General features: G+C 42.3%; 1 protein-coding gene across 1 annotated transcript; it reads right to left on the bottom strand.

Annotated features, from left to right (window-relative positions):
- Positions 1–2,057: 2,057 nt before the first annotated feature.
- ZNF367 (zinc finger protein 367) lies at positions 2,058–10,236 on the bottom strand. Its single transcript, XM_053303003.1, has 5 exons — positions 9,494–10,236; positions 7,642–7,792; positions 6,102–6,221; positions 4,698–4,836; positions 2,058–4,407 (listed from the first exon to the last, which is right to left on the bottom strand). The coding sequence occupies exons 1-5, from the start codon at positions 9,866–9,868 to the stop codon at positions 4,170–4,172; spliced, it is 1,023 nt and encodes a 340-aa protein (XP_053158978.1). The 5' UTR covers positions 9,869–10,236; the 3' UTR covers positions 2,058–4,169.
- Between the last annotated feature and the right edge of the window lie 1,827 nt (positions 10,237–12,063).

Here is a 12,063-nt window from a genome sequence, read left to right as displayed (position 1 = left end):
GGAGACTATGAAAGGGAGACTAGAAGTGTGAGCACTGCAAGATATTCCCCTCAGGGGATGGAGCCACTCTGGGAAGAGCAGGTTTCAATTTCCCTCCTTGGTTTCTCCAAGATAGGGCTGAGAGAGATTCCTGCCTGCAACCTTGGAGAAGCCGCTGCCAGTCTGTGAAGACAATACTGAGCTAGATAGACCAATGGTCTGACTCAGTATATGGCAGCGTCCTATGTTAATTTACAGAATACAGTATATGGCACAGCAGCACTGGGGCTGTTATCATGCCCTCTCCCAACTGATCTATATCTAATCTTACCAGCTCCTTACATATGTAAGATATAGCTACTTTCCTTTCATTGAGAGGCCTGTTTGTCAACATCTTGATCTGCAGATGTACTTCTGAAGCCCTAGCAGTAGTTTACAGTACACACATTCTCCTAATCATATCCTCTTGTACACTAGACTTTGGATATACAGGAATTCTATCAATATGGTCATGGCACTCCTGGTATCTTCTGATGGGGTGGAAACACTGTCTTCGCAACTAGAATGCAACAAAATGCAACTGCACTAAATTACTAATCAGCTTTGGAGAGATCCTTGTCAAGAACGGATCTCTTTGCAGCAAGCAAATTGGTAAAAGTATGGCAGATGAGATTCAGGACTGCACACACAAGAAAGATTCTAACTTCAAATATGTGGATGGGATCTGAACTAGCTGCAACTACCCAGGCAAGATAACTTTGTGTTGGTTACATTTTCCAAGAATGCTTGCTCAGTGTGCTACAACTGTAAAAGAGGCAAATTCTAATGTTAGAAAGCTAGAAAAGGGACTGAAAATAAAGCAAATGCAATCCATGATTTATTGGAGGTTGAGCCAATATTTAGAACGCTGTGTACACTTCTAGTTGTAACATTTCAAAGGATATCAGAACTAGAAAAACCTGCAAAAGCAACTAAAAAAGGTATTTCTACAAAATATGAACCTTTTCTCATAGGTCCTTCCTATGAGAAAAGGCTAAAGCATTTGGGTTGCCTTTGGTTCAGAAAAAACCTCACAAAATTGTTTGATTCAGATGGTTATCTTAAATCCTTGTAGATGAGCCTGGCCAAGTCTTAGGTTTGCACACTCCCACTTTTTATCCTGCTTTGCACACAAGAGGAAGAGAAAGAAAGCTTTTGCTCTTACAATAGTGACAGTTCAGGTACATCAGAACTTGGGAGGACTGATTTGTTAAACTGGGATCAAACTGGTTTGATATTCTGGCTTTGTGAAACCAAATTCTGAGTTCAGAAGAGTGGAAACCTCTGATCTCTCATGCACAAAAGGAGAGAGGAGAGCTTGAGATTAAGATTTGGGCAGACTCATTTACAGTCTGAACCATGACAATCTAAACTAGGTCAATAGGCAGGTTTCTTACCTGTAATTCTTCGAATGATTATAATGAAAAAGGTGCGAAGGCTACTAGATTAGTTAGTTTGAAAAACCAAAAAGATCAAGTTCATGGAGGATACTTGATAGGCCTTTCAATGGCCATTACCTATATTAGCTAAATGAAACCTATGCCAGTTACCAGATACAGTATTGCAGACAAAATGCCAAAGGCATCTGCTTTTGAGCTTCCAGAAGCATCTGCCTGGTGAGAAACAGATGCTGGGACTTATGACAGATTCAGCAAGGTAATTTGTGTGTTAGCTATGCAGAATATCATAATTTACACCTCCTCAAAGAAAATTTAAGGGATTTTTTAAAAAAAGCAATTTGTAGCTCTAAGGAAAAAAAGGAACACTTCCCAGAACTTGGAAAAGGTTTATTTAAAATGGTTTTCCCACACTAGAATAACCCAGCCACTGAGAAAGTGCATTATAGTCAACAGTGCTTGCTGGATACATGGTGCTTCAATGCAATGCAGAGCTTCCCATTATTTTCTGCATGAGAACTGCTCTCAGTACACAAAATAGTAGACAATACCCAGTGGGAGCATATCAGAATTCTTGTGGATTTTGTAGTGGGGCCAATGGTCTCTGACATAATAAGAATAAATATCACTGTGAGCACAACCTTAAAATTCAGCCAAACTTTTTATTCAAAGCTTATTACAATTACAGCATTTTAACTGAAGCCAAAACTACAGCTTAATCATATGAAGCATAGAATTCTTGAACCACCACTTTTAAAAGCAAACTTTTATCACAAGTCTAACTTATTTTGCTTGGAGTTTTTTCCAAAGATGTATTTTATACATAATTGATAAAGCAGCATGACTTGCCTACAACTAGGCAAAATGTGTTTAAGGTAAGTTTTTGTAATTTGCATTCAGTGTAAGTCTTACAGATTGATAAGGGGGAGGAGTTTGTGTGCACTAATGAAGAATAAGGCTCTGTTTTCATAACTGGGTGACACAGTCTAAGCTTACTTTTACAAAGCTATTTCCTGGATTCCATGAACTGCAAACGTTTCTGCAGAATCAGCTTCAGGAAAAACATCAAAGTTGGTATTTGACAGTCTAGTTTTATTTTCCAAGGATAGCATATCAATTTTTATGTAGCCAAAAGGTCCAAGTTGAAGTGCTTTGTTTTAAAGATGCAGAGGTGTCAAACTTAAATCAAGTTGAAAAGGCAAGCAACAACTCTTAAAATTCAGATAATAAAAATATTCTACCTTCCCTCTTTCTAGACATTTGCCAGTATTAAACACATAATTCTAAGGATACAGGTATAATCGAAGACAATAATCCAGGAAGTAACAGTATATTCATTTTGCCAATTTATAATATTGAACTTGTATAGGGAGATGTTTCTTTTGATCCAGAAGAATTCCAAGTTCTGGACCAGTCTGAACAACAGAAAGAGTATATCTGGAAAGGACCAGATAGTTCATATGCCAGGAGCCTTTTTACTCTGCCTAAAAATAGTGAATATTCAATTATCTCAATCTATAATGCACCTCTAGTCATTCTGCTGAGACACACAACTATTAAGGCACAAGCCTGGCGTATTATAAGTTACTTCTAACCACCAAGAACAATAAAGTGTTCTGTTAAAACTTTATTTTCCTTTCTAGTGCTCAAGAGCACTGAGTGGTATTCCATCTTCACCTGGGGGAAGAATGCTAAGCCATACATCTCACATTTATAACTGGTGCTTGAAGCCTATTTTCTTACACATAGAAGTGAATATGTTTTTATTTCTACCAATAACTGAATGAGTTAGTGAACACAAATCTGGCACATAAGTGCCAAACAAAGTAATAAGGTGGCGTTATGCAAGAAAATCCTTTGAAGCAGTACTTTAGTGTTTGCTAATGAGACTCTTATAAAATACTACTCAGCGAATATTAACAGAACACAATGCCATTGTTACAGGGTTCCAAAATCTGAAAGAATTCAGAACCAATATGATGTTACCATCATGCCTAGAATTTGCAAGACTGATCACTCAGTTATAGGCAAGTCCAACAGTGTGCAAACATTCCCAACATTTTGTTAGGAACAACAAGTGCTATTCAACCAAGAGGCTGCCGAGATCTCTGCCCAGAACACCGTAGTCAGTCTCAGTGTCAGCAGTCACAGTGAAGATCCTGAAACCACATCACCTGACTCTTCCACTCTACTACAAGATTAAGATGGCTATTCTAGCATTCTTTTAGTGATATTGAAAGGTCAATAAAATATTGATATTTGAAAAGCACAGATGCATTACTGTTTGCATCCATTTTATTAAAATATATATATATTATCTTTCAACACACGTACCATTATTCTAAAGAGATGAGTTCAGAAAGTGCTTCCTGTGAGAACTGCATCAAAGAATGACTGGTGTTCTGATTTTAAACACTTTTACACAGAGGCAAATTCCACTGATTACCCAGTGACTTACTTCCACATAATTGTGATTAAAAGCACAGCCCTAACCTTGCAAATCTAGTTTTCCAAAACATGACAATTCCTGCATTATGCAGTCTATTTACAAAATACTTAAAAAGCTTTACATCTGACTTTACCATACAAAAAAGTGCAATTCTCTTACCCCATTAGCTGGGGCAACAACATTCTTCATAAATTCTACAAAATAGCAGCCTATGAAGCAAATAAGGTGCTTAGCTTATGCCCAGGAGCTAACTGGTTTAAGTACCAAAATGCAGTGCATTTTGTTTATCAGCAGGTCCAGTTCTACTACTGTCGCAGTGGGGCTCCAGCCAAATTTGCAAGCTCAATTAGTGCCATGGCCCCATGCAAGCGCTCACGCTGTTCCTGAAGGCGGCTACAGGCGGCTGAATGGGTGATATTCTTTTCCTCCTCATCATCTTCATCAGACTGAAGATATTCCATGGGATCTTGCTGCTCCTGGTCAGGCTTATGAGTAGTTTTGCTTTTCAACGTAGGAGTGCGCTGTTCTCTCATCTCCCAATACCTGTTAGAGAAGATGAAATTTAACATTTGAGATTATTACTAACACATTAGACAAGCTATGCTCTTAAGACCGTTCATATAATTAAGTTAAGGGAAAAACTGTTGATCTGCAAGGCAAAGATAATTCACAAGTAACAATGAATAGGAAGCCTTGAGTTACCAGAGTCCTGATCAATGAAGTAAAATACTGTACTTTAGAAGTATGCAGAATGACAAGAGAAATCGGTTTACAGGCTGTCAAAATGGACTCATCCTCAATATTTTAACACACACACTTAAAAAGATACCTACTTTGCCAGCCATTCAGCAACAGCTTTGTTGTCTGCTGTTTGCTTTTTATTCAGTCTGTCTGTAGGCTCTTCTCTCCTCAGTCTTGCATAGGGATGCTTGGTACAATGACGGTTTGCATGTGTGAATCTGCTTACACATCCTTATTACAGGAAAAGAAAAGACATTCAGTTCATATACAGAAAGCCATTATATATTCTCCATGTATAAAGTGTGAATTCTGTTTAGCTCAGAATATGTAGCAGAAGAACATGCACAAAAAAGTTTTACACTTTTATATTGAGTTCTGTGATGTAAACAGTTAGTGTAATAACTAGAATGTCCAGTCAGAACTTGGGAGGCCCAAGTTCAAATCCCCATTCAACCATGAAACTCATTGGTGGGCCAGTCATTCTCTCTTGGTCTAACCCAACTTACAAAGTTGTTGTGAGAATAAATTGAGGTACTACATAAGCTGCCCCAAGTTGGTTGCAAGAAGGTCAGGATAAACATATAATCAATAAAGACTAGTCGCTCTTGCAAAGTTTTGGCTGATATGTCCCAGTCACTATATAAAACTCAGTTCTGCCTCCCACCCAGCAAAACTTCTCTTCCCCACATTGCTGATGCCAACACCAGAGAGCTCTTCCGATTCCTAGAATGTATGGGGTTTTCCCTCTCTTATTGGCCATTAACTCATCGCCTGTCACTCTTTCTTTCACATGACATGCTGACCTTAGATTCCAGCTTTTTGAATGCCAAAGGGAACCACAGAGAAAGCAATCCCCTATTCAGGGCTTCATTTGTGCTAGTGCTGATTGGGGATAAACGCTGGTATCTATTTTTAGTAGTGGGGCTGAATCCAGGAATGTTTGAACAGTGGCTGACTCCCAATTAATGAAGCTCTTGAATTTCTAGAGGTTGCAGGGGTGCAGCAGGAGCCATTGTGCCACCCCCTATCTGGGAAAAGAGGTGATCTCTGGTATCAGCCATAGGCCCCCCAAGACCTTGGCAAACTGCCCTGCTAACTGAGCAAGGAAGCACCTTTTAAAATGGTGACTCTTATATTTAGCAGGGGGAGAGCAACTGTCATCCAGCCCCAGCACAGCATCCCTCCAGTGGTTGATACTGGTGTCTGCCTCACATTTCTTTTTAGATTGTGGATCTTCTTGGGAGAGGGAAGCATCTTTGTTTATTTTTCTGGGCAAACCGCTTTGAGAACTTTGTTGATGAAAAGTGATACATAAATATTTGTAGTAGTAGCTACCCAGTGATACTGAGCTCAGATGCTGGCTCTGCTTTGGCTCAATCATGCCTTCTGTTTTCAAGTTAGTTGCTTTCAAATTACTCTCCTCCCAAGCCATTACTTCCTCCAATATTTATTACACACTTTCTACTCAATAAAAGGACTCTTTTTCCATGACTTACCATTTTCTGAGCAGACAAAAGGTTTCTCTCCTGTATGGAGACGTTGGTGTGTTTTAAGTTGCCCGCTTTGGACAAAGGCTTTCCCACACTCTGGATAGTCACACAAATAAGGCCTTTCACCTGGGGAAAGAGTTGGAACAATAATTATATACATCTTCTAAAGTCTTACAAGCATGCTTTGGGAAATTAGCCCATTGAGAGTATGTGGGGGAACTACACTATTGTCACCGATATTACCATGCCATTCTCAAATTTTAAAAATGCATTTCTGGTATGCTACTGGCCAAGTTCCTCCATATTTATCTTGAAGGTTTGGCACAAATTTCCAGAGTGATATCTGTGTTAATTGGATGCCGCAGATGCCGAGAGTCTTATGGTACTTCAAAGACTAAGATTTATTATAGTACAAATTCTCGTGGACTGCAATTCATCAGATGCATAAAATATAATCCTCAGTTGACAGGTATTCGCACATCACATATACAGGTCCCCGCCTGCCCCCACCAATGGCTATGATTTGCCCTGGGAGAGAAAAGTAGCTGCATTGATACCAATGGCAGCTTCCCTCTACAGGCAAAACTGGTCCACAGTCCCATTCTCAATCTAGGTCACTCCCCACTTGCCAGTGGCTGCTATTTTCAAAAGAAAAGGAATATGCAAGGACCAATGGCATGCTTATGTACTTGCCCCAACATTTCTCTGCAAACTCACTCAATAAAAAAATGCAACAAATGGGCATTATCCATAGTCTTATTGATTTTAATTTTCTCCCATTTAATTCATTTAAATGTTAAACGTTAAGACGAATTCTCTCACTGAAAGCAACAGCATTTAGAAATGCTTAATTGTGGCTAGATGAGATTCATTATCAATTCCAAGAAAGCATAAATAACTTTAGAATAACTTACTTGCTGTTAGAGAGCCAATATTTTCACTTGACTTAATGAAAATTTGCCCAAGAAAAGAGAGAGTGTGAGATGCAAATTTTACTTCCTGAAGTCAATGATGGGCACCAGTGCCCTCATGAGGCCTCAAGACTGTAGAGCTGCAAGTCTTCAAACTGTTTAACTCAAACTAAACTCAGTGGAACTACTTAAAACTTGCATGAGTTTGATATTAGCAGAATCACATTGAGTGATCCTATTAACATTTACTCAGAACAAAGTCTCAGTGAATTCAATAGGCCTAAGAACTGTTGTATATGTGTAATTAAAATACATTACAATCTTTCATACAGTGCTAGTGATCCTAATGAAGCCACTGTACTTAATTCACAAGCAGATATGGAGCATACATTGTTGAAGGAATGATTAAGGTTTCCTCCCACATTAAATGCATCTCCCCTCAGAGAAGTGAGTAAAATAAAGGGACTTTACACAAGTAACAGGATTTAAAATAGTTTTATTTTTGTTTTTCAGACAGAAACAAATGCAATTACTAGACAGGTACAGACAGATCCTATTATACTAGCAAATCTCAGAATACTACATAGCTCAGATTTATTTTGGATTTTTTAAAAAAGTTGACTCATTCCACTTACCAGTGTGAGTTCTTTTGTGTGCTTGTAAAGACTTCTCTCGTGGAAATACCCTGTTGCATACATTACAGCGAATCCTGCTAGAAGAATGCTCTCCCTCACTTATCAGATCTCGGACGGTATCTGCTCTTGGCCGACCTCGTCTAATTCCATCCTAGTAAGTTTAAAAACATGCTAATAAGCCAACATGTATAAAAAACTGCCTTTTTAAGAAATGAGATAATTTTGCTGTTTTTGTTTATACTGGTTTTATTGATTTTCTTAATTTATGTGAACCAACCCAGAAATACATAATGAAAAGCAGTATTATAATACAGACCTATTATTTCTTCTCCCCCACACCCAATCTTGTAGGCATGTTTAAGACAAGAAGTAATTAGTAAATACTGTAGAGGGATTTGAAATAACTGGAAATAAAGCTTGTTAGCAGAACGAGAAAAAGGGTAACATTACCAGTTGTGGTGACAGCAGTTATATATGGCCAGGCATCATCATGAGTACCCAGAAATGTTGGGGGCAATATGCTAAATCACTGCAAACCGCTTAGAGAGCTTCCAGCTATAGAGCGGCATATAAATATAAGTGCTATTGCTATTGTTCCCTCTAAGGCAGGCCTGCTCAACTTTGGCCCCCCAGATGGTTTTGGACTACACTCCCATAATCCCCAGCCACAGTGTCCAATAGCCAGGGATTATGGGAGTTGTGGGCCAACATCTGCCAGAGGAACAAAGTTGAGCAGTCCTGCCTAAGGTGTGTGAAAGTGCACACGCTCACAAGTATTCTGATGTCCGCTCAGTTAATTTTAGATCCCACTCAGGTTGAATTAGGAAGGCTCCATGCCGAATGCACGTGTGCACACAGTGCTGATACTGCCGCCCAAAACAACACTCATTCTGCATAGAGATGAAAAAAATTAGAGGGACCACTGCTGAGCATCTACTGTAACCCAGGAGGGGACCCACTGCTGACCAGTAGGCAAGCAATCAGGGCTGAAATACTATGAAATACTGAAGCAGTATTTTCAGAAGGGACTGCAGTTAATTGCCCAGAGTGCATTTGTTGACATATGAAGCTGCTAGGTATGGCCCTAACATTCTACAGGCCTTTAAGATCAGGCCCAAGTTGTGATTGTGTTTCTACAGAACTCCTTCTACAGGAGCATCTGGCACCGGATTGTTTTGCGTTATAAATACAGTATGCTTTTTACAAGCCCTACAAAGAGACCAGCGACATGCTTCCTAAGGCTTAGCTTTGGACATGCCTTCGGGAGGAGAATTCAAACAGTGACAACTTTCAGAAGAACCGCCAAAAGCTGCAGCCTGCTTCAGGAGTATCAACCCTATGCACGACTGATTAAGTGTCTCCAAGTCGGTGTCGACTCTTAGCGACCCCAACCTGGAACAGACTTCGTTGTTGCTGCTGCTGTTATTATTATTAAAGGGTTCAGCAGCGCGCGCATTCCTTCAACAACGAGAATTCCAAGGTTGCGGGCGTGTCTCCTTCCCACTTGAAAAACTGCAAGTCCGAGAACGGCGCGTGCGCGGACACTACCTGTCCGGTCGCGCGCCCACTCTGGCCAACGGTGAATTTCCTGCGCGCGCTCGCCAGCTCTCGCGGCCGACAAAAAGACAAACATGGTTTTGGCGCGCGAAGGTGTCGTCACGAGCAGCGTGAGTCACTCACGGAAGTGACTTCACCTGAAGTCTCGGACAATTGCGGGCAAGGGGTGGTGGCGGCGGCGGGGGTGGTTAGTCGGCTGTTCGCCAAGCCCTTTAAAGAAAAAGCCTTTTCCTTCAACGGTCGCCGCGCGCACTGCACCCAGCCCCGGCTTTAACCCTCTCGACCCCGCACTCACCCTCAAATGCCCGCTGCTCCCGATGCCGCTGTCTGGACTGCCCGCCTCCTCGTCCTCTCCGCCCGAGCGCCCAGCCGCGCTTCGGGGGCCCCTGCCTTGCCCCTCTCCTCCACCCCCGTCGCGGAGAAACTGAGCCGCAGCGGGAGGAGGACTGAGAGTGACGTTGTGCGCATTCTCCCCCCAACGCCAGGGATAAACCATGAAGTCGCTGAAGCCGGGACTGGTAGGGACGGGCGGCGGGGCGCGGGTGGGCTCCTCGTTGCCTCCACAGGGCGGCTTCACGGGGGTGGTTTTGATGACGGAGACCAGGACCCGCTTCGGGGAGCCCCCGGCGCACAAGATCACGGGCGGAGGGAGACCCGGCAGCTCCGACATCCTGCGCCAGAAGAAGAAGAACTCGCCCCTGGGAGAACTTGAGCCGCGGCTGCCACTTCTGGTACTTCCAGGTGTCCAGCGGAGACGCCTCAAGCTTGCATTGCAGGAAAGCGGGAGGAAACCTTATCTGCGGTAATCGCAGGGACAGTGGCCGATGTTCCGGCTCCCAGCGTGTTTACAGTCTCTTTCCAAATGCGGCTTCCCACTATAACCAGCAGCCGCAAGCCCTGCCACCACCGAACCTGAGAGTTTCCCGCGTTACATTTCGCGCCTGGGCGGAACCAATCGCTAAGTCGGGTGCCGACGTCAGGAGAGTGACGGACACTAGCGGCCAATTACAAGGAAGAAAAGCAACACCCGCCCTCACTTCAAAGGCGGGCAGCTGACAAAAGGGATGTACAGGGCTAGGCTGGGCTATATTCGGGTTCAGTCATTGGTTCCCGTTTTCCGATCAAGGCCAATAGAATTCGAATGTTCGCTGGAAGGGCGGGTCACCGGCATCCTACCAAGGTCCGCCTCCAGCTTCCCTCATGTGAAAGGTCCAAGTGGGTGCTGATTGGCCCTTCACCGGAAAGAGGTGGGGTGTATTGCTGGCGGTTAAAGGCGCAGTAAACATGCCTGGGGGAGATGTTTGGCGCGTTATTCAGTCTTCGGTGTCTGGTAGATCGGAACTACTCATCCAGCTGCCTAAAGCGCGCTATGCAACATACCATCTGATCGCTTATCATGTGGTGTCTTTAAAGAGCGTGGGAGATGCGGGAGGTAAATAGTAATTCTAACATCAGAAAAACTTCCGTTTAAAAAATGAGTTGAGCTTCTTACAAATTTAGGTATATCCGGAAATCGTGCTCTTGCTTTAATACGCGTTCTACATAAGCAATAAAGACGTTCTCCAGTGTCCTTGTAACCTTTTCCTTGGCTGTTTTATTACATTATTTCAAGCAGATGCCCCTACTGGAAGATTACATGTTGAAACCAGCTATAGGCAACAGTGCTATCCAGCTTCCAGCCTTTACCAACAGCTGTTTAGGGGGTTGTTTTCCTAAGACTGACTAGAGGACGTCCTATATGCCTAGATGAAGCAGTTCAGGATTTATGCCTCACCCTCTCTTAAAATCTGGCTTTTGTAGGGAAATTAAGGAAAAATGGTTAAGATCCTTGTCATGCAGACTACTACAACTCTGCTCTCACAACGCAAACCTTTGCATGTCTACTCAGAAATAAGTCCTATTTTTTCCAATGCGACCTAATCCCAGTTAACGGGCGTAGCAAGGTTAGAGTGGGTCCAGAGACAAGATTTTAAAATGGGCCCCCCACTTCACTGAAGCTCAGCTCATGAAGTAAAGAAATCTTAAATGAGGCTGAATAGTGGTAACAAAAAGCATAGTAAATATCTCCTATGTGCCACAATAGAACATCAGCCTAAATTATTTTTTAAAAGGTTTTGTAAATTGTGGATGATTATTGTTATTATTTATTTATTTGATTTCTATTCTGCCCTTCCAAAAATGGCTCAGAATGGTTTACACAGATAAATAATAAATAAAGAAGATGGATCCCTGTCCCCAAAGGGCTCACAATCTAAAAAGAAACATTAGATAGACACCAGCAACAGTCACTGGAAGTACTGTGCTGGGGGTGGAGAGAGCCAGTTACTCTTCCCCTGGTATATAAAGAGAATTACCGTGTTAAAAGGTGCCTTGTTGCCAAGTTAGCAGGGATTCTGATGCAAGTCATTTAATATTACTAGAGAAAGACCTGCTGTTCTGGTAGCTCCAGGTCTGAACACCCACATCAATTTTGGAGGATGAATACAACTGAAGGAAGCCCGGGCGGGTGCGTGGCTGGGGGAGTCAGTCATGTGACTTGCCTCTGGGGGGGGCCTAAGGCAGTGGGCCTCCAGACAACTGTCTCCCCTTGCCTTATTATAGTTACGCCCCTGCTAGTTAAGTATGATTAGGATTACACCCTCATTATAAAAATAAAAATTTTGCAATGCACAGAGTACTCCAAATGTGGCCACACCATAGATTTGAATATAAGGGCATTATAATAGCATTTTTTGTTTTCAGTCCCCTTCCTAATGATTCCTAGCATGGAATTAGCTTTTTCCACAGCTGCTGCACACTGAGTCAACACTTTCAACAAGCTGTCTACCACGACTCTCAAGATCTTGTTCCTGGTCAGTCACTGTC

Source organism: Hemicordylus capensis, chromosome 2, assembly GCF_027244095.1.
Source record: "Hemicordylus capensis ecotype Gifberg chromosome 2, rHemCap1.1.pri, whole genome shotgun sequence".
NCBI classification, from domain to species: Eukaryota; Metazoa; Chordata; class Lepidosauria; order Squamata; family Cordylidae; genus Hemicordylus; species Hemicordylus capensis.
This window is presented reverse-complemented; position numbering and strand designations above follow the sequence as displayed.

Excerpts from the sequence above, each read along its gene's own strand:
- ZNF367 (XM_053303003.1), bottom strand. The coding sequence starts at position 9,868 with ATGTCGGAGCTGCCGGGTCTCCCTCCGCCCGTGATCTTGTGCGCCGGG. Across the intron at positions 6,222-7,641 it reads ACACAAAAGAACTCACACTG|GTGAAAGGCCTTATTTGTGT; the intron begins GTAAGTGGAATG and ends CTCTTTCCCCAG. Across the intron at positions 4,837-6,101 it reads TTTTGTCTGCTCAGAAAATG|GATGTGTAAGCAGATTCACA; the intron begins GTAAGTCATGGA and ends TCCTGTAATAAG.